This window comes from Akebia trifoliata, chromosome 9, assembly GCF_017979445.1.
Source record: "Akebia trifoliata isolate Shusen 1 chromosome 9, ASM1797944v1, whole genome shotgun sequence".
Taxonomy (NCBI): Eukaryota; Viridiplantae; Streptophyta; class Magnoliopsida; order Ranunculales; family Lardizabalaceae; genus Akebia; species Akebia trifoliata.
Window position 1 is genome coordinate 17132903 of NC_141383.1, and position 23266 is coordinate 17156168.

The 23266-nt window shown below is 33.1% G+C and overlaps 3 protein-coding genes across 3 annotated transcripts; 2 read left to right on the forward strand and 1 right to left on the reverse strand.

Annotated features, from left to right (window-relative positions):
* Positions 1 to 393: 393 nt before the first annotated feature.
* On the reverse strand, positions 394 to 2180 carry LOC147394437 (uncharacterized). Its single transcript, XM_086453297.1, has 4 exons — positions 1950 to 2180; positions 1452 to 1751; positions 958 to 1344; positions 394 to 870 (listed from the first exon to the last, which is right to left on the reverse strand). The coding sequence occupies exons 1-4, from the start codon at positions 2178 to 2180 to the stop codon at positions 394 to 396; spliced, it is 1395 nt and encodes a 464-aa protein (XP_086309423.1).
* Positions 2181 to 8048: 5868 nt separating this feature from the next.
* Positions 8049 to 9499, forward strand: LOC147394438 (uncharacterized). The gene is made up of 2 exons (XM_086453298.1): positions 8049 to 8273; positions 8942 to 9499. Exons 1-2 carry the CDS (start codon positions 8049 to 8051, stop codon positions 9497 to 9499), a joined length of 783 nt encoding a protein of 260 aa, XP_086309424.1.
* A 9005-nt stretch (positions 9500 to 18504) lies between these two features.
* LOC147394439 (rust resistance kinase Lr10-like) lies at positions 18505 to 23205 on the forward strand. Its single transcript, XM_086453299.1, has 4 exons — positions 18505 to 18518; positions 20465 to 20486; positions 20584 to 20654; positions 20756 to 23205. Exons 1-4 carry the CDS (start codon positions 18505 to 18507, stop codon positions 21633 to 21635), a joined length of 987 nt encoding a protein of 328 aa, XP_086309425.1. The 3' UTR covers positions 21636 to 23205.
* Positions 23206 to 23266: the final 61 nt, after the last annotated feature.

A 23266-nucleotide genomic window follows, 5' to 3' on the forward strand; every position in this document is an offset into this window, starting at 1 on the left:
CATTCATAGGTACCGCCACTATATTGGCTATCCATTCAAGGTATTCGAATTCCCTTATGAATCCCGCCCCTAGGAGTTTACTGATTTCCTCATTCATCCCCTGCCTCAAACATGGTGACAATTTCCTTGGCTTCTACTGAATTAGTCAAAATGCTTCGTCAACATTTAACCGATGACAAGCAATCGAGGGATCTATCCCTGACATGCCGTAGAAGGGTCACGCGAACACATCCTTGTGGGTTTTTAACAATTGCATAAGCTTATCCCATTCTTGTTGTAGCAGCGTTGTCCTGATGTCGACAAGTTGTGCCCTAGTAGCTCCAAGGTCTACTAGGTCAACTTTTCTACTACTGCTGTCCGTTCCCCTTGTGGTTCGATCTTTGACTGCTATAACTACTCTTCTTTGATGGAAAGCTCATTTCTCTTCCTCTGTGGCTTGGTTCCAGAACATTGTGCTGGCTTTAAAGCCAAGTGAAAAAACCATTGCGCCATATCTTGATCTCCTTTGACTTCCATTACTCCCTCTTTGCTCGAGAATCGGATTACCTGATGGTAAGTCGACGGAACAACTTCCATCTCGTGTATCCACTTTCTCCCAAAAATAACATTATAGGCTGAGTCCGTGTCAATTACTATGAATCTCTTCATCACCACCTTAAATCCTATTGTGATCGGGAGGGTGATCTCTTCCATAGAGCAACTCGGGGCCCCATTGAATCCATACACTGTAGACTGAGTCGGCACCAAGTTATCCGAGATCCCCATCTTCTTTGTTGTACTTAAGAAAAGGACGTCCACTGCGCTCCCAACGTCCACCAGTATTCTTTTGAGATCCACGTTTCCGACCGGGAGTATTATGATAAGAGCATCCTGGTGAGGCATAGCCGTTCCTTTCAAGTTGTTCTCTGTAAATACTATCGCTTGTTACCCTGCTGTCGGGTTGGGTCTCCTTATTACCCTTACCCCCGAAGTTACTTGGTTGACTTCGACCTCATGGCGAATCTTCATTATCCTTGTCCTGGCTAACTGCTTTGACTGTCTATCTGATTCAAGCACCCCCAAGATGGTGTGCACTACCCTACGTCCCTCGGGTTCACGTTGCCTATCTCCCCTTGGTAGTCGAGGTTGCAATTTTCGATTCTCTTCTCCCTGGGCCTCCCGTCTTCCTTCCTCTATGGAGGATACATATCTCTTAAGTTTCGTATCCTCGACCATATATTGGATGATATGTCGTAATCTGTAACAATCCTCAGTTGGGTGGTCCTTTACCCCGTGATATTCACAGTACAGCTTCCCCAGTTTTTCTCGATATTCCCTAAGTGGTTGAACAAAACTGAGGTCACTCTTTACATGCCTTAATATCACAGACAGCTTCTCGTTGAGCGGTGTATATACTCGACCTCTCTTCCACCTCAATTGTTCATTTGGGTCTCATCGTATTTTTTTACTACCCCCTTTTTTAGCTCAGTAGCTATTTTTTGGACTGCTTGACCACCCTCATTATTAACTACAATTTGAGCTCCTCGACCTTTGCTTTTTATCGACTCTTCTACCAGGATGTAATTCTCTACCTTCGAGTACAGATCTTCGAGCCGTGTAGGATCTGATTTTATCAATGACTTATGCAGTCGTGTCCCTTGGATAACAGCTATTACGTAAGCTACACACGCAGTTGCCTCATCCATACCCTTAACAATTGTCGCCTCTGTTCGGAATCGAGTAACGAAATATTGTATGCTTTCTCCGACCTCCTGTCGTAAGTTGAAAAGAGTGTTAACTTCGACTCTTTTTTTTCATAAGTGTACGAATTACCCGACGAACATCTCTTCTAGTTCGAAAAAGTTCATTATTGACCTAGCCAGCAATCCTTGGAACCATGACATAGCTTCGTACCTCAGGGTAGATGGGAAAAGTTTGTAAAGTAAAGAGTCATCGCTCTGATACAATACCATTTGACTTCTGTAATGAAGCAAGTGATCCATGGGATCTCTCGTCCCATCATACGTCTCAAACTTCGGTGCATAGAATGCTCTTGGGGGTTTTGAATTCATTATTGCCAGTGAAAATGACATCCCTTTGAGCTCCCGAATTGCGTTTTGAGCCTTCTGCCCAAAGTCCTTCCCTTGAGCAAGTTCCTCATCCCTTCTTCTTAGCATTTCCTCGACTTCCTTCCTCGTCATTCAATCATGAGCTTCAGAACTACCCTGATGCGTTCCCACCGTTGCAGAATCCACAGTTCAATCCGTTTCGGTCCTTCTCGTCATTCGAACGGTGTGGCCTTGACTTCTTTCCTCATCTAGGCCTCCTCTGATTTCGATTCTCTTGCCCAACTTCTACCTGAGCTCCTCGTTTTCTCTCCTTATTGCTGTAATTTCATTATTCTGCTTCTCTAACCCCCTACGCATCTCTTCTCTCATCTCCGTTAGTAAGTTGTACATTACGAGCATGGGATCTTGCAATGTCGGAGGTTGGTCTGCTAGTAAAGGGTTTGATGGTTCTCCACGTACTTCACCTCTAGTTCTTACCATGTTGGTCGTTTTTCTCCTTGTAAGTTTCTCACAGATGGTGTCAAATTGTAGATGTAATTTCCCGCACTATCTCGAGATACCCTTCAAAGTCTCCTTAGCTCAGTGTGGGACCTACAATAGGTCCACTTTGACGATCAACTTTGAATTAGTGTCAAGCTATTAAAGAGTTCTCTAAGAAGAATTTTTCTAACCTTTGATATTATTTGTAACCTGGTATTTATAGGAGTCCTGGTTGATAGATTTCCCAAGATACTCTCAATGATTCTACTCAGAGTAGATAACTTGTTCTCTGACCTGACAGCTGTAGGAGTTGCTACAACCGATCTGTCAGACTATGAGTTGTCACGCTTGTCCCATCAATGGTAATGTTGTCAATGTGGTCACATCAACATTAAGTGATCCGAGTTAACTACATCGGTTCTACATGCATTTATAGTACTTCTAATACTCGGTGGGTCGGTAACTCTTTTAGTAGTAGCCACGTGTCAATAGTTTCGAGAATTGTTCTTCTCAGTTATCATGTGACTTTCTCTCTATTGTAAATGTGCAGTTCCTCCAAAATTTAGTTATTTTTTCTTGCAGCTGCACAGTTTATCGCCACATGGTAAAGAGTGAAAAAGATAAAAGACTAATGATAGACTAATGCCCCAAAACCTAACGTTCTTTCTATGCTTCCTAATGTGGTAGGGCATATAACCATGGATTTTTTACTTGTGTATCTCAAAGAAAAAGATCTATGTTCTATGCACTACTATGTCAGAGACTGTACAAAGAACTTCAGGTTTTGGGGTGTCATTTATCATGACTCAAAGATAAAAATTAAAGAAATTTTCTCTCCCCCCCACACAAACTACCTACTATTTTCAATTTTGTTCCCCTCTATCAACCTCACCCCAATACTTTCTCAACTTTGCTTCTCTTTCCTCTTTTGTTCCAAAAACTCTAACAAAGAAATCCAAAAAAGTTTGCAGAACCATCAGCCAATTTCTCTTTGATTCCCATGGAGAACAAATTCAAAGCGGTTCGTTCTTTTTGTTAATTCCTCTGTTATTTCGAGGGTTGTGTTGTTCTTGGAATATATTAATTGTGCTTTTAAGGATTTTCTATTGTTTATAATACATGATTTTTTGGGTTAATGATTTAGGATTTGTGATATGCTGATTTAGGTATTGTGATGTTGATTTAGGATTTTTTTTTTTTAATTTACAGTCTTCTTTGACTTAGGGCACAAATCTAGTATTGATATTCACAATCACCCTCAAAATTTTGGAAAAGGTTTTGGCGATGAGAACATGAATGAAGATTTAACTTAGGAAACAATAAAAACCATAAGCTACTAACTTAGTCTCCTTCCATTAAAATAAAAGAAATAGTAAAAGATTTATTTTCAAAACCCACACAAATAATGTCACTGTTAAAGCCTCAAATGCCACACCAAGTTATTGTAGGTAGGCCCATTGTGAAAGAAAATTCAATTATAGAGATAATCACATCAAGTCTCGACCCAAAGAATAAAACTTCTCTATTTGTTAACCAAAGAAAGAAAACATGAATTACAAAATTAGAAATTTTGTGCAATTCTGTAGTTTGGGAGGGTAGGAGAAAGAATTTCTTTAATTTTTATATTTTTCTCTCTTGATCGTGTGTTGATAAATTATGATGGTGACGTGAGCAACAAAAAAACTTATTCTCTAAACTTTGAAGGGAATTGGGAATGATTTTTTTGCTCACAGCACTGAGTAAATTTGCTCACACGTCCTCTACCCACAAATTTCACTTTTGAGATTTAAAATCTTAAAATGGGTTATTGAGACCACATGGATTTTAACATTGTCAATCTAACACCACAGTCTTCTAGATTTTATTAAAAACGTATATTCAAAATTTTTTTTAAAAATATATATTTTTTGAAATTGATCCATAGAACTGAAAATCGACGACTATCGTGTAACGCCATGAAAATTTATTTCGTATATCGAGAAATTAAGTCAATAATATTGACCTATTTTCTTATTAAGTTTAAAAATAAAAATATCATTAAAAAATCATGATATTGTTGATATAAAATAAAGATTTTTTAGAACGAGAATTTGATTAATGAAATGTAAAATTCGGTGAACTTTACCATGATTATGATAAGAAAATTAGAACATTTAGTCAAAAAAGATAAAACTCAAAATTCCATAAGAAATTCTATTAGTCAAATAAACGTTGTCTTTGAGTCCAAAAGGGTTAAAAAACATAGTTTAAACTATAAACACGCTTAAATATGAATTTAATAGTATAAGTTACGAAAATATTAACTTTATTAAGAGAGCTTAGGGCATAAGAGGTATTTTAGTTCATAAAGAAAAATCGGTAAAAATTTTGAAAATCCAAAATATACGATTCAAAATGGTCTAATGTAATGGACATAATGGAGAAAAGAAAAATATATGAAAGAAATTATTTAATTATTATATTTATTATTAAAATATTAAAATAAATAAATATTTTTTAAATTAGGTCTAATTATTTATATAAGAGGGATAGATTTGAAATTATTAAAGTGACAAAGGGGTCAAATGTAATTAACATAAATATAAATATTATTATATAATATAATATTATATTATAATATATTATAAGTTATAAATGTGTTACCAGTTTAGATAAGGTGTATTCATTTTATATATTATAATATAATATATTATAATGTAATTGATCTTCATTCGTTCCTGCGTGAGATAAACAAAAATCAGAGACAAATGAATTTTGATAGTAGATTTGTGTGTGTTACCTTCGATTGAATTATTTAGTTATCAGATTTTTTGATCGAATCATAGAGGAAATTAACTAGAAAAATTACTTTAATATCATAGAGATGCATAAAACCTAGTTGCGAAGGTAGAAAATTTATAATTTCAAATTTGTATTATAGTTTTAAATGAAATATATTTTATTTCAATTTTGATAATTAGTTTCAAATTTATTATGATTTAAATTCAAAATTCATACATCGAATTATAAAATAATTCATTTTATATATATTTTTTAATATTTTAATATTATAAATAAAAATAAATAAATTTTGGTGAATGTAACCAGAAAATCAATTTGAAACAAATTGACTTTCATAGTAATTTTCATAGAGTATTCATTTGAAAAATTGTTAAAACACTCTATTTTGAAAGTGTATTTTTATTCGATGATAATCTATTAAGAAAATAAAATATTTAAGTTTAAATTCGAAATCGAGAATGAAAGTCTCGATTGTTTAGAATCGAGAGTGAGATTCTCGGCTGTATGTACTTGTATCGAGAAATTTTTAGGTTTAGAGTGCTTTTGAGCACTGTGTAATAGAGCATGCAATGCAATTAGGATGATAACCGTGCGACGGTATACCTGCATGTTTACTGCTTTATGATTTTTTTACTTTCGATTTACTGTTTTCGATATATTACTGCATGTTTATAATTCTATAATACTTAGGAAAGTCATCATACTTGTAAACTTATTTAATTGATTTCAAATGAATTTAAAAAATATATATATATATTATTTTTGTTGTCCATTAAAGGGATAATGAATGCCTACATGATTAATCAATAGTCTTTTCGGAAGTAACCAATTAATTTAGAATAATAGGAGTTTGATAGGCTCTCCGGTAGTATGTGATACTACTTGAGAATAACATTGTACATAATATTTAAAAAATTCATATCTTATCTTTATTGGAAAATAATAAATTATAATGTAAAAATAGTTTGTAAATGACTAAATTTATTGAGGACACATGGATACCACAAAGGTACAATGAAGCTGGCTTGTCAAATGATCATTTATACTCTATAATAGTCAAACGATTGATTTTTATTAGGGATCAATGGCCAACCTGAGCCGGAAGACACAATTAACTGATTAGGATAAATTACTAGCCCTACCATAAAATTAGGAACTAACGGTGAGTTCCATACTGGTTAAGTACTGGAGCATCAATATATAGATCGGTATTTTTATATAGATCATGTACCTCGTCTTTCTACTAAAATACACTATTGAGATTGATATTCTTATAACATGTTTATATTTCTTTTGGTTTAGTATAAGATGAAAATATTTTATTTATGTTTTAGTAAAGATTAGTCTGTTTCGAATGTTATCCGTTTTTGTTTACTTATTTGAAAGATTGCATTATTTGTAATAGATTAACTTGTTTATTCATTTATATTAGAATTATTAATTTAAAATATGAGTTTACTATTGAGTAACTTCCTTGTTAGTCATCCTTCTAACAAAACATTATATATGTCCTAGCTATCGAGATGTTTATTCTTGATGGGGCACATTGTATAGAGAGATCGTAGGATCATGATGATGAGCATTATTTCTGTTATACGTGAGTTAATATTTGAATTTAGTGGAACTAACTTTGTGTACTTTGGACTTCTTTGTATATATTAACATCATGTGTATTGTACCTTCTTGTATGTATATGTCAAGAGAGTGAGAGTTTAGTGTTTATGACGTAGATAACTATCGATCTATGTGAGATGTATAGTTGATGTATATAACCCTTTTGAGTTATACTCATAGTTATGTTTTTTTATATTGATATATATATATATATATATATATATATATATATATATATATATATATATATATATATATATATATATATATATATATGGTATGGTAATTGGAATGCAATTTGGTATATAAATCTTGATTATACATGTAAAAAAATTTCATAAGTCCAATTTTTAAGGGAAATTCTATCGAAATTATTTGGAAGAAATTCATATTGTATTTAAGCTTTGAAGATCTTGATTTCGATTTTCCTTTTCTTTTTGCTCCACCCTCGAGATTTGAAAAAATCTATATCCTAAATTAGGGGACGTGACATATCAAATACCCAAACTTACAATTAAATAAATTTTTTTGAAAAATAAATTTTTTTTTTGAAGTTCGTCGAATTTCTTCCCGTACAACCCCATGGAATAAGATCATGTTTTTTAATGACATAAGTTGATCCGATCAAGAACTTTCTATTTTCCACCGTGGGTAAGAGAGAGAAAATTTATCTCTTATTGTTGATATCATTTGCACCACATGTCAAATGGTTGTTGAACTGAGCAAAAAGGCACTCGAGAGTTGGTTGCTATAGAGTATCTTCCAATGAATTTAGCCTGCGTGACTAACACTTCTACTTAGGCTTATTGAACCCTCAGGATTCTTATAAGGCTACCTGAACCCAAATATTGAATTGGTAATGCTAACCAAATAGAATCACAATTCCCTTGGTTTTGTGGCCATGACAGATTTAAACATACATATATATATATATATGGGAGGCGTTCGGAGGCATCAGTTTCGTCAGCCATTTTAACAAAAGTTACCCGACCGTTGGATATAATTAAATCGGACGGTCGAGATTGCTTATTACGTTTAAATGATAACTTATAAGTTTTTACTGCGCCATCCCTCATCTTTTGACTTATTAGTGTCACCTCCCTGACTAAAAAACAGCAGAGAGTGATGGAAGGGCCTGATCAAGATGGGTCTGAGAATGGTGATTCGAAGAGGGAAGGGTGGGGACATTGGATGAAGGGTCAGCTCTCTCGGACTCCTTCCGTTTCTTCTAACGCTTATAAACGGTCCGATCTGAGGCTCCTACTTGGTGTCATGGGTGCTCCTCTCGCACCGGTGCACGTTAGCACGTCTGATCCTCTCCCTCACCTTAGTATCAAAGACACACCCATTGTGAGTCCCCCTTTCTTCCTTTCTCAGTTTCCAAATTTCATCAGTTTTTGACATTTATTTTACCACATTTTCTCGCTCAAAGAAGCTCTTGAGGCTGTTTTTCCACTTTTCCGCGTAAATGGCAATCCAAACAAGTCTTCATTTTCAGAAGCTTTTGTTTTCTTGAGAGTTTTTTCTTTGGTAAAACAATATTTTTTTTTGTGCGTTTGGGTAGGTTTGAGTTTCAGAGAAAATGGATTTTTCTATCTTTTTCTTTCTTTTATTTTGTGTGTGTTTTTAGTTTTGGTTTTCTGTAGAGGAATGCTTATTTTGGGTTTTGTTTTAATTTTGTGAATGTTCACATGGAAGCACTGTTCTTTAATTCTTCCCCCAAATTTCTTTAATTCTAAGATGGGTCGTGAGATTGTTGCTATTTCTAGGGAAGCATGTAAATGAGTATCTCTGTGTTGCCTTTATTTGGAGAGCAGAACAAGAAAGTTCTTAAATTTGCATCTTAATGAGATGTTGATGGTTAGAGGAATTGGTGTTGATGGCTAAAAATTGTTTTGTTAGAGTAATGTTAGAGGGCAGAGAGAGAATCATTCTCTGTTTTGAGATTCTTCACTCTCCTTTGATTTACTAAAACCCTGTAAATTAACTCCGTTTTCACTGTGTGGTTACTGTTGCAGGAAACTTCGTCCGCTCAGTATATATTGCAGCAATACACAGCTGCTTCAGGAGGTGTAAAGCTGCAGAACTCCATTCGCAATGCCTATGTCATGGGAAAGGTGAAGATGCTAGCTGCTGAGATCGAGACAGCCACAAAAGTCATGAGAACCCGGAACGCCTCTAGAGCTGCTGAAACGGGTGGGTTCGTTCTATGGAAGATGTCTCCAGACATGTGGTACGTGGAGCTTGCAGGAGCCATTCGTGTTCGTGTTCGTGCTTCGTCGATGGAGTTGCAGCGAGAGAGAGGAGGGTTTCAACGAGAGAGAGTGAGAGTGAGGAGGTTCGAGGGTGTCGGCGTCGCGAGAGAGAGAGAGAGAGAGAGAGAGGTTTTCGTCGAGGAGTTGCAGCGAGAGAGAGGAGGGTTGTTCGAGACTTTTAGAGAGAACAGACGAGATAGAACAGAGGAGGGTTGTTCGAGACTTTTAGAGAGAACAGACGAGTTCTCTCTGCTGTTTTTCACTCAGGGAGGGGACACTAATAAGTCAAAAGATGAGGGATGGCGCAGTAAAAACTTATAAATTATCATTTAAACGTAATAAGCACTCTCTGTTGTTTTTTAGTCAGGGAGGTGACACTAATAAGTCAAAAGATGAGGGATGGCGCAGTAAAAACTTATAAATTATCATTTAAACGTAATAAGCAATCTCGACCGTCCGATTTAATTATATCCAACGGTCGGGTAACTTTTGTTAAAATGGCTGACGAAACTGATGCCTCCGAACGCCTCCCATATATATATATATATATAGATATATATGGGTCGGGTTCCTGCAACACACATTGCGACACACATATAGACAACGTGTTTGTCTTATATGGGCAAAAATGTTTGGAATGGACTGATTTTTTGTGAGGATGATTTCTGTGATAAGGGGATCATCTTGGCAAAAAATCATCCCATTCCAAAACTTGTAACCCCATCAAAATTGATTTACAAAAATTGGACGGTCTATAATTTTTCAACAAAAATTGGACGGTCTAGAAGTTTCATAATGAGCTGATTTTTGGCAAGGATGATCTCCTCACCACAGAGATCATCCTCACAAAAAATCAGCCCATTCCAAACATTTTTGCCCATATAAGACAAAACACGTTGTCTATATGTGTGTTGAAATGGTTGTCCTTTGAACCTGACCCTATATATATATGTGGGAAATGCTCAGCAACAAACATTTTGGCAAAACATTTTTCAAAACATGGGTTAGAGATTTTGGAATGGGCTGATTTTAGGTGAAGATGATCTCTACGGTGAGGAGATCATCATCACCAAAAATCAACCCATTCCAAAACTTCTAACCCCATAAAAAATGGTTTACAAAAAATGGACGGTCCACGATTTTTCAACTTGTAAATTGGGGCTAGAAGTTTTGGAATGGACTGATTTTTGGTGAGAATGATCTCCTCGGTGAGGAGATCATCCTCACCAAAACTCAGCCCATTCCAAAACCTCTAACCCATGTTTTGCCAAAATGTTTGTTGCTGAACATATTTTTTAGGATGATCTTCTTGATTTTTTGTGAGGATGATCTCTATGATGATCATCCTAAAAAAAAGTCATCCTCACAAAAAATCAGCCCAATCTGAAATTTCTAAATCCATAAAAATTGGTTTACAAATTATTGGTAAAAGTCGACGATCCACATTCTAAATCACTCTTGATAGGGTTAGAAGGTTCATATTGGATTGAGATTTTGTGGGGATGATCTTCTCATCATAGAGATCATCCACACAAAAAATCAACTCAATCCGAAGCTTCTAACCCATATTTTGAAAAATATTTGTTTTTACAAATGCTTTTTACTTATATTGCTTGAACTCTCCCTATATATATATATGGGTTGACTTCAAGAGACAAAATGTTTCAGAATGACCTGATTTTTTGTGAGCATGATTCCTATGGTGATGAAATAAACCTCACAAAGAATCAACCCATTATGAAATTTCTAACCTTAATTTATAAAAGTTGAAAAATTGTGGACAGTCAATTTTTTACCGTTAGTTTGCAACCATTTTTTATGGGGATAGAAGTTTCGGAATGGGTTGATTTTAGTGAGGATGATATCTTTTCATAGTGATAACCCTCACAAAAAATTAGTCAATTCTTAAAATTTTTAATCATATAAGACAAAACTTTATCTAGAATCTTATCTACAACTTTGTCCACTGAATGCTAACCTATATATTTTATAATCAAAGGTTTTTAAAATGGACGGTGATTAATTCTCAAATCTAAAAGCTATGCTGACTTACGGTCAAGGAGGTAAAGTTAATCTTGCATTTTGCAAAGGGTAAATCTAATATTATCAATTTTACAGGGTGTTGTTTCTAAAATACCTAATAAAAATAATATTTCCAAAATTTTCTCACCTTTTTAAAATTTATTAAGATTATTACTATGGTTGGGATCATGTTTTTGGATGCCATGTGGAGGTAAAGTGATGAAAAAAAAATTTACTTACAAGAAAGTCAATTTGAGATTTCATAAAATCTCATATTAATCAATCAGAGTAAGTCAAGTGTATTGAGGGCATCCCAATTTACAAGGCAGAGAGTTCGACTTTGAAGCGGGTATCCTACTTCCAATTTTGAAGGAACCCTCTTCGTTACAAGACACGTGGCATTTTGAATTTATTTCACCCCCTACATTTTTGCCAAAATTGTAAACACCTCCTTGGAAATGCCATGTATATCCAAAATTTTGGAGCGGCCCCACCGTTTCAAAGTTTTTTCCCCAGACTACTCACATTAAACATCATGTGATTGGTGGATTCGGTATTTACTTTCTTGAAATAAAAAATAGTTCAAATCATATGCACCTAGAGTGGAGGATTGTAATCCTCTTCCCACACCTCAATAAATTTCATGTAAACTTGAATCCAAGAAAATTTTGAAAGAGTTAGGATCCACAACGTTGTCTCGTTCCTATAATAAAAGTAAGGTGTCTACATAACTCATTTTTATTAGTGTTTAAAACACTTTCTTAACCAAGTTGTGCAGACAACCCAATATTGCATTTGAAGTCCACTAAAAATGTGCCACATAGACACATTACGTTGTTATAGGAGAGGGATACCGTTCTGGATCCTTGAGAAGGAGATAATGTAGGTGTTGATTCCTTGGAATGTGGCTTACTTTGTAAAGTTTGTTACCCACAAAACCTTACTTTATCCACAAAACCTTACTTTATCAAATTAAAATTTAATTTATTATGTTAAACATCTCGGTATGTATCCTAACTACGCCAAGTTGTAGCATTCAAATACATGATCTGATGCCACTAGATTATAAAGGACAAAATTCTAACTACTTTGAAAAATAAAATTCTAAAAAGGAAATATAATTAATTTTGATGCTTGAATTTTAGTTTTAAATTTGAGGATTTCAATAGCGAGGGGCGGATTTAGAGTAGGGGTTGTGGGGGCACTTGCCCCCACAAGAGTTTTCAAATTCTATGGATTAATGTGTTATTACGACAGATTTTAGTGGCGAATAAAGAAATTTATCACTATTGCCCCCACAAATTTTTTTTTTCCACTCTTAGTTGCCCTCACAACTATATTTTTCACTCTTAATCATCCCCACTATTTTTTTTTTCTACTCTTGGTTGTCCTCACATGATCAAAATCCTGGCTCCGCCCCTGAAAAGCACCCCAACATTTACTTATTCTCAACCATTCAATTATTTTCTTTATGTTTTAATTGGGCTCTAATAAGTAAATGTTGGGATGCGAATAGCAGCTCTCAAAATAATAGAGATATTTACGCCATACCACAGTATCTTGGTTGCTAATTCCATTCAATGATCTCTATCTTCTACGTGACAATGTCTAATTTTTCTTTCTTTAAATCTAGGTGAAATATATATAACATTATCGTCCAGAGGGAAATTTCCATGTGTTGACAATGAATCCTCGCCAGTCAAAGTCACAAATGGTAATTAGTGAGTGGAGGACCAATATAGAAGTCCTTTTCAAACCCTTCCCCACCGGTTTCAATATAACGAAGACTTATCGTGTGAGGACGAAGGAGACCATTAAAGCAAGACATCGCATATATCTTGACAAATGCGAACGCGTTTCAATCTGAACGTTACTTGTTAATGGATATGATCATGATGTGATATCTTATTGGATCGGTTTTGGATCAATTACTTTTCAATCTGATTTGTATTTAGTGTTTGAAATACAAAAATAATGTATATTTATATTTGTTATGTTAATTAGATATATGATATCTACTATCTTGTAACGCCATGAAAATTTATTTCGTATATCGAGGAATTAAGTCAATTATATTGACCTATTTTCTTATTAAATTTAAAAATAAAAATATTATTAAAAAAATCATGATATTGTTGATATAAAATAAAGATTTTTTAAAAGGAGAATTTGATTAATGAAATGTAAAATTCGATGAACTTTACCATGATTATGATAAGAAAATTAGAACATTTAGTCAAAAAAGATAAAACTCAAAAATTTATAAGAAATTCTATTAGTCAAATAAACGTTGTCTTTGAGTCCAAAAGCATTAAAAAAACATAGTTTAAACTGTAAACATGTTTAAATATGAATATAATAGGATAGGTTACGAAAATATTAACTTTATTAAGAGAACTCAGGGCATAAGAGGTATTTTAGTCAATAGAGAAAAATCGGTGAGAAATTTTGAAAATCCAAAATACACGGTTCAAAATGGTCTAATGTAATGGACATAATGGAGAAAAGAAAAATATATGAAAAAAATTATTTAATTATTATATAAGAGGGATAGATTTAAAATTATTGAAGTGATAAAGGGGTAAAATGTAATTAACATAAATATAAATATTATTATATAATATTATAATATATTATAAGTTATAAATGTGTTACCAGTTTAGATAAGGTGTATTCATTTTATATATTATAATATAATATATTGTATTATTATATATTATAATGTAATTGATGTTCATTTGTTCCCGCGTGAGATAAACAAAAATCAGAGACAAGTGAATTTTGATAGTGGATTCGTGTATATTACCTTCGATTGAATTATTTAGTCATTAGACTTTTTGATCGAATCACTGAGGAAATTAACTAGAAAAATTACTTTAATATCATAAAGATGCATAAAACCTAGTTGCGAAGGTAGAAAATTTATAATTTAAAATTTGTATTATAGTTTTAAATGAAATATATTTTATTTCAATTTTGATAATTAGTTTCAAATTTATTATGATTTAAATTCAAAATTCATACATCGAATTATAAAATAATTCATTTTATATATATTTTTTTAATATTTTAATACTACAAAATAAAAATAAATGAATTTTGGTGAATGTAACCAGAAAATCAATTTGAAACAAATTGATTTTCATAGTAATTTTCATAGAGTATTCAGTTGAAAAACTGTTAAGACACTCTATTTTGAAAGTGTATTTTCATTGGATGATAATCTATTAAAAAAAAATGAAATATTTAAGTTTAAATTTGAAATCGAGAATGAAAGTCTCGATTGTATGTGCTTGTGTCGAGGAATTTGTAGGTTTAGAGTGCTTTTGAGCACTGTGTAATAGAGCATGCAATGCAATTATGATGATAACCGTGCGACGGTATACCTACATGTTTACTGCTTTATGATTTTTTTACTTTCGATTTACTACTTTCGATATATTACTACATGTTTATAATTCTAGAATACTTGTGAAAGTCATCATACTTGCTTAATTGGTTTCAAATGAATTTTAAAAAATATATATATCTATATATATAATTTTTGTTGTCCATTATAGGGATAATGAATGCTTATATGATTAATCGATAAGTCTTTTCGGAAGTAACCAATTAATTTAGAATAATAGGAGTTTGATATTTTCTCCGGTAGTATGTGATACTACTTGAGAATAACATTGTACATAATATTTAAAAAATTCATATCTTATCATTATTGGAAAATAATTAATTATAATATAAAGATGGTTTGTAAATGACTAGATTTATTGAGGACACATGGATACCACAAAGGTATGATGAAGCTAGCTTGTCAAATGATCATTTATAGTCTATAATAGTCAAACGATTGATTTTTATTAGGGATCAACGGTCAACCTGAGCCGGAAGACACAATCAACTGATTAGGATAAATTACTAGACCGACCATAAAATCAAGAACTAACGATGAGTTCCATACTGGTTAAGTACTGGAGCATCAATATATGGATCGGTACTTTTATATCGATCATGTACCTCGTCTTTCTATTAAAATACACTATTGAGATTGATATTCTTATAACATGTTTATATTTCTTTTGTTTTATTATAAGATGAAAATATTTTGTTTATGTTTTAGTAAAGATTAGTCTGTTTCGAGTGATATCCGTTTTTGTTTACTTATTTAAAAGATTGCATTATTTGTAATAGATTAGATTATTTATTCATTCATATTAGAATTATTAATTTGAAATATGAGTTTACTATTGAGTAACTTCCTTGTTACTCACCCTTCTATCAAAACATTATATATGTCCTAGCTATCGAGTTGCTTATTCTTGATGGGGCACATTGTATAGAGAGATCATAGGATCAGGATGATGAGCATTATTTCTGTTATATGTGAGTTAATATTTGAACTTAGTGGAATTAACTTTGTGTACTTTGGACTTCTTTGTATATATTAACATCATGTGTATTGTACATTCTTATATGTATATGTCAAGAGAGTGAGAGTTTAGTGTTTATGACGTAGATAACTATCGATCTATGTGAGATGTATAGTTGATGTATATAACCCTTTTGAGTTATACTTATAGTTATGTTTTTTATATTGATATATATATATATATATATATATATATATATATATATATATATATATAGGGTAGCGATCAATGGCCAACAGTTTGGCAAACATTTTGGCAAACACATTTTTCAAAACATGGGTTAGAGGTCTTGGAATGGGCTGATTTTTGGTGAGGATGATCTCTATGGTGAGGAGATCATCATCACCAAAAATCAGCCCATTCCAAAACTTCTAACCTCAGCAAAAATGATTTACAAAAAATGGACGGTTCACGATTTTTCAACTTGTAAAATGGGACTAGAAGTTTTGGAATGAGCTGATTTTTGGTGAGGATGATCTCCTCACCGTAGAGATCATCCTCACCAAAAATCAGCCCATTCCAAGACCTCTAACCCATGTTTTGAAAAAGTGTTTGCCAAAATGTTTGCCAAACTGTTGGCCACGGATAGGGACCCATATATATATGATATGGTGATTGAAATGCAATTTGGTATATAAATCTTGATTATACATGTAAAAAATTTTCATAAGTCCAATTTTTAAGGGATATTCTATTGAAATTATTTGGAAGAAATTCATATTGTATTTAAGTTTTGAAAATCTTGATTTCGATTTTTCTTTTCTTTTTGCTCCACCTTCGAGATTTGAAAATATCTATATCCTAAATTACGGAGCGTGACATATCAAATATCCAAACTTACAATTAAAATTTAACGGTGAAAAATAAAAAAAAATTTTGAAGTTCGTCGAATTTCTTCCCTTATAATCCCATGGAATCAGATCATGTTTTTTAATGACATAAGTTGATCCGATCAAGAACTTTCTATTTTCCACCGTCGGAAAGAGAGAGAAAATTTCTCTCTTATTATTGATGTCATTTGCACCACATGTCAAATGGTTGTTATAGAGTATCTTCCAATGAATTTAGGTTGTTATAGAGTATCTTCCAATGAATTTAGCTAGCGTGACTACCACTTCTACTTAGGCTTATTGAACCCTCAGGATTCTTATAAGGTTACCAGAACCCAAATATTGAATTGGTAATGCTAACCAAATAGAATCACAATTCCCTTGGTTTTGTGGCCATGACAGATTTAAACATATATATATATATATATATATGAGCTGATTTTTTTTGGGGATGATCTCCATGATGATCATCCTAAAAAAAAGCCATCCTCACAAAAAATCTGCCCAATCTGAAATCTCTAAATCCATAAAAAATGGTTTACAAATTATTGGTAAAAATCGACGATCCACATTCTAAATCACTGTTGATAGGGTTAGAAGGTTCAGATTGGATTGAGTTTTTGTGGGGATGATCTTCTCATCATAGAGATCATCCACACAAAAAATCAACTCAATCCGAAGCTTCTAACCCATATTTTGAAAAATATTTGTTTTTACAAATGCTTTTTACTTATATTACTTGAACGCTCCCTATATATATGGGTTGGGTTCAAGAGACAAAATGTTTCAAAATGACCTGATCTTTTGTGAGCATGATTCCTATGGTGATCAAATAATCCTCACAAAGAATCAACCCATTATGAAATTTCTAACCTTAATTTATAAAAGTTGAAAATTTGTGGACAGTCAATTTTTTACCGTTAGTTTGCAACCATTTTTCATGGGGATAGAAGTTTCGGAATGGGCTGATTTTAGTGAGGATGATATCTTTTTATAGTAATCACCCTCACAAAAAATTAGTCAATTCTTAAAAATTTTAATCATATAAGACAAAACTTTATCTAGAATATTATCTACAACTTTGTCCACTAAATGCTAACCTATATATTTTATAATCAAAGGTTTTTAAAGTGGACGGTGATTAACTCTCAAATCTAAAAGCTATGCTGACTTACGGTCAACGAGGTAAAGTTAATCTTGCATTTTGCAAGGGGTAAGTCTAATATTACCAATTTTACAGGGTGTTGTTTCTAAAATACCTAATAAAAATGATATTTCCAAAATTTTCTCACCTTTTTAAAATTTATTAAGATTATTACTATGGTTGGGATCATGTTTTTGGATGCCATGTGGAGGTAAAGTGATGAAAAAAAAATTTACTTGCAAGAAAGTCAATTTGAGAGTTCATAAAATCTCATATTAACCAATCAGAGTAAGTCAAGTGTATTGAGGGCATCCCAATTTACAAGGCAGAGAGTCCGACTTTGAAGCGGGTATCCCACCTCCAATTTTGAAGGAACCCTCTTCGTTACAAGACACGTGGCATTTTGAATTTATTTCACCCCTAACATTTTTGCCAAAATTATAAACACCTCCTTGAAAATGCCATGTATAATCCAAAATTTTGGAGCGGCCCCACCGTTTCAAAGTTTCTTCTCAAGACTACTCACATTAAACATCATGTGAATGGTGGATTCGGTATTGACTTTCTTGAAATAAAAAATAGTTCAAATCATATACACCTAGAGTGGAGGATTGTAATCCTCTTCCCACACCTCAATAAATTTCATGTAAACTTGAATCCAAGAAAATTTTGAAAGAGTTATGATCCAGAACGTTGTCTCGTTCCTATAATAAAGGTAAGGTGTCTACATGACTCATTTTTGTTAGTGTTTAAAACACTTTCTTAACCAAGTTGTACAGACAACCCAACATCGCATTTGAAGTCCACTAAAAATATGCCACATAGACACATTACCTTGTTATAGGAGAGGGATACCGTTGTGGATCCTTGAGAAGGAGATATTGTAGGTGTTGATTCCTTGGAATGTGGCTTACTTTGTAAAGTTTGTTACCCACAAAACCTTACTTTATCAAATTAAAATTTAATTTATTATGTTAAACATCTCGGTATGTATCCTAACTACGCCAATTTGTAGCATTCAAATACATGATCTGATGCCACTAGATTATAAAGGACAAAATTCTAACTACTTTGAAAAATAAAATTCTAAAAAAGAAATATAATTAATTTTGATGCTTGAATTTTAGTTTTAAATTTAAGGAGTTCGGTAGCCAGGGGCGGATTTAGCGTGGGGGCTGTGGGGGCACTTGCCCCCACAAGAGTTTTCAAATTCTATGGATTAATGTGTTATTGCGACAGATTTTGGCGGCAAATAAAGAAATTTATCACTATTGCCCCCACAAATTTTTTTTCCACTCTTAGTTGCCCCTACAACTATTTTTTTCACTCTTAATCATCTCCACTATTTTTTTTTTTTCTACTCTTGGTTGACCTCACATGAGCAAAATCCTGGCTCCGCCCCTTAAAAGCATCCCAACATTTACTTATTCTCAACCATTCAATTATTTTCTTTATGTTTTAATTGGGCTCTAATAAGTAAATGTTGGGATGCGAATAGCAGCTCTCAAAATAATAGAGATATTTACGCCATACCACAGTATCTTGGTTGCTAATTCCATTCAATGATCTCTATCTTCTACGTGACAATGTCTAATTTTTCTTTCTTTAAATCTAGGTGAAATATATATAACGTTATCGTCCAGAGGGAAATTTCCATGTGTTGACAATGAATCCTCGCCAGTCAAAGTCACAAATGGTAATTAGTGAGTGGAGGACCAATATAGAAGTCCTTTTCAAACCCTTCCCCACCGGTTTCAATATAACGAAGACTTATCGTGTGAGGACGAAGGAGACCATTAAAGCAAGACATCGCATATATCTTGACAAATGCGAACGCGTTTCAATCTGAACGTTACTTGTCAATGGATATGATCATGATGTGATATCTTATTGGATCGATTTTGGATCAATTACTTTTCAATCTGATTTGTATTTAGTGTTTGAAATACAAAAATAATGTATATTTATATTTGTTATGTTAATTAGATATATGATATCTGCTATCTTTCATATATCTATATATAAGGTAACGTTCAATGGCAAACTTTTTGGCAAAACATTTTTCCAAAACATGAGTTAGAGATTTTGGAATGGGCTGATTTTTGGTGAGGATGATCTCTACGGTGAGGAGATCATCCTCACCAAAAATCACCCCATTCCAAAACTTCTAACCCATGTTTACAAGTTGAAAAATCGTGGACCGTCCTTTTTTTGTAAACTGTTTTTGATAGGATTAGAAGTTTTGGAAAGGGCTGATTTTTGGTGATGATGATCTCCTCACCGTAGAGATCATCCTCACCAAAAATCAGCCCATTCCAAAACCTCTAACTCATGTTTTGAAAAATGTTTTGCCAAAAAGTTGGCCATTGAATGCCCCCCCTAATCTATATATATATATATATATATATATATATATATATATATATATATATATATATTTATTTATTAAATAGAATAAAAAAATTACTTATCTCATCAAATGGATCAGGACTTGAAAGTTTGGTAGTTATCCATTTCCAACAGCTTCGGTTAAGCTCAAACAAGACGGATTTAGAGTGGGGGCAATGGCCCCCCATAAGAATTTTGAAATCTTGTGTGGAGTAATGAGTTATTGCGACAGATAATAACGACGAATAAAGGAATCTGTCATTATTACCCTCACAATTTGTTTTACACTCTTGGTTGTCCCCAAAAAAAATTACAATCTTTGTTGCCCTCACAAAAAAAATTCCACTCTTACAGTGCCCCCATATGAGTAAAATCCTAGCTTCGTCCCTATCAGTAGCCATCAATTCTAACAGCTTCCTTAAACCTTCAAGTTCAAAATTGATTTTTGTTTTTAATTTTTTCATTTGATTGTGAGCTTTTTTTTTTTTTTCCTATTAAATCTAAGTTAGTCATGATAGCATGATTTATAAAATAAGGTTTCTTCGATAACAAATTTGATAAAGTAAGGGTGTTTTTGTAATAAAATTACAACAGATAGGTCTGGTCGGTAAATCTCGCACTCGCCGTGGTGGAACTTTCTCTGGTCTTATTCTTGAACGGAACGCGTTTCTTTTCAATAATTCTCGACCCCACATGACACACCCAAGTCAAGTCAAGTCGGGTCTAGTTTTGGGGTTTTAACATTTAAACACATACATACCCTTTGATTGAAAGGATCGAATTTTCTTCCCTTTAGATCTCTCTCTCCACAGACAGACACACATACACATAGTAGTTGCATCAATTGTTTCCTTCGAAATTATCGCTTCATGTCAGCCATGTCTCCACATCTGATCATCATTTTTTTCCTCTCTTCTACATGTCTCCACATCTCAGCCACATCCTTATCCTCTTCCCCTCCTTATACTGCAGGAGATAAAGATAATAATACTTTCTCCAGAGATTGCAAACCTATAAATTGCAGCGATCAAGGCCCAACTATCAGATTTCCATTCCGACTTAAAACCAGCCCATGGTTTTGTGGCCTTAAAGGGTTCGAATTATCATGCTTAGGAGAGGAGACCCTCCTTCACCTACCTTTCTCGGGTGATTTCTATATTCGAAAAATCGATTATAGTGATAACATGATCTCCATGATCGATACAAAAGATACTCATTGCGCGATCCAAAGCCTTCTCTCTCTCAACGTCACAAATTCTATTTTCAATTTCACAGGGAAGGCGATGTCTTATACAACACTGAATTGTTCCAAAACCGTACCAAATGATGGAAATATTATTGGCCCAATCAATTGCCTCAGTGACGGTAATAGTTTTGTTTACGTCATTTCTTCCAATTCAGATATGGGTGATCTGCCTCCGAATTGCTTGACATCTAAAACAGCTAAGACAGACATTAAGTGGTTCCCAGATGTGTTTGATAACTTCTACCAAACGGGAGAGATCATCGTTCGGTGGGGTGACTCAGTCCCAGAGATATGCTCTACTTGTGAACAGGAGGGGAAGCACTGTGGATTTGACACGGCAAAGAATGAAACTATTTGTCTCGCGGGTCATGGTGAGTACCGGCCATTACTTCCATCTTAATTTCTTCAATAATTAACTCAGCCCTCTCAACATTTCAGGGTATAAATCAAATCTTAAAAGAAAAAAAAAAAGAACTGAGTTATCCAAGGTTTTGAAAATGAATGGCCACAAAACTCTCAAATTTACAATTTAAGCTTATCGGTGAACAATTTTTATTTATTTTTTTCTTTTATGAGAACTCTTAAAATTTTGTCATCTATAACCTAATTGCATCCAATCATGATTTGATTCCCACATGGCCGGTGACTCCATCATGAAATTTCCCTTACTTAGGAAAACATTTTTCATTTAAAAATCAGGTTTTTGATCAACCTGAATTGGTGTGTTTTTTTCCATTGACTCACGAAATATCACTCAAAAGATCCCGCCCAACATGGAATAGTTGGATGTTAGGTATATCTAAATAATATACATCTTGGTGATACTTATCTTGATGATAATTTTTCAATTATTCAAATTTGTGTTTGTTCGGCTAAGATCTTGTGTTATTTCTTGAGTTATATTTATTTAGTCAATAGAATCCATAATGAATTGGTACCTGTATAACTAATATGGGGGTAAAACTTTCTATTCTACCATATATTCATTCATGGGATATTCTAGTTATTTTCAAGAGATTAAATAATGTTTACAGATAATATTGTAGAAGAGCAATATGTAACTTAGGACTTTAATTAGAGACATTCCGTGTAAAGTTGAAATGGTCACAAGTCACAACTCAGGAAGGCCTTATCTTGATCATTAGAATAGTTATACATCGAAAGAAAATATACTTTTTGTATAAAAATAAATTTTGGTATTACTTTTATTCTCTAATTCATTAATCATCCGAGGACTTGAAGAGTTTGACTCACTTTGTTGTTTTTACATTGTCAATTATTTTTACTTTTATCAACTAACGATGCTAAATGTATGCGTACATCAAGGGAACATTTTAGAGAAAATTACTTTATGATTCCTGACGTTAACTTCTTTTCCAGATTAGTCCTTCACTTTTAGGGATGACCTAAATAGTCCATTTAGTTTACCCCTCTTTTCTAATTAGTCCCTCAGCTTCATTCCATGTTATAATATTTTTGAAATGTTGAAATTACCCTTTTTTTCTTCTTCATCACATACTTAGGTTTTCCAACAGCGATTTCAGTCATTTTTCGACGATTTTTTTTTTATTGTGCATGACAAATGAAAATGATATATTTCTCATTTTGAACTTTTAAATGTATTTTTTTTTTTTAACGATTTATAACAAAACATGAAGTCAGAATATTGCAATTCTTTTACTTCTTTTTTGGATCAAAATAGATTAACGATGGTTGTTTTGGTTTGAAATCATCTACAAAAGTCGTTATGTCAAGTTTTAAGCCAATCTTTCATTGTATTTTAGTTGAAAAAACTCAATAAAAAAAAAAAAAAAACGAAATCGGGTATATTTTATAGTACCGACCTCAGTGCTGTAAAATTTACCCGATTTCATTTTTCAAGTAAAATACATAGAAAGATCGATTTAAAACTTGACATAATGACTTGTATAGATGATTTCAAACCAAAAGAGCCATCCTTGATCGATTTTTGATAAGAAAATGAAGTAAATATATCTAAAAAATATCTGAGTTTTATACATACATCTTCAA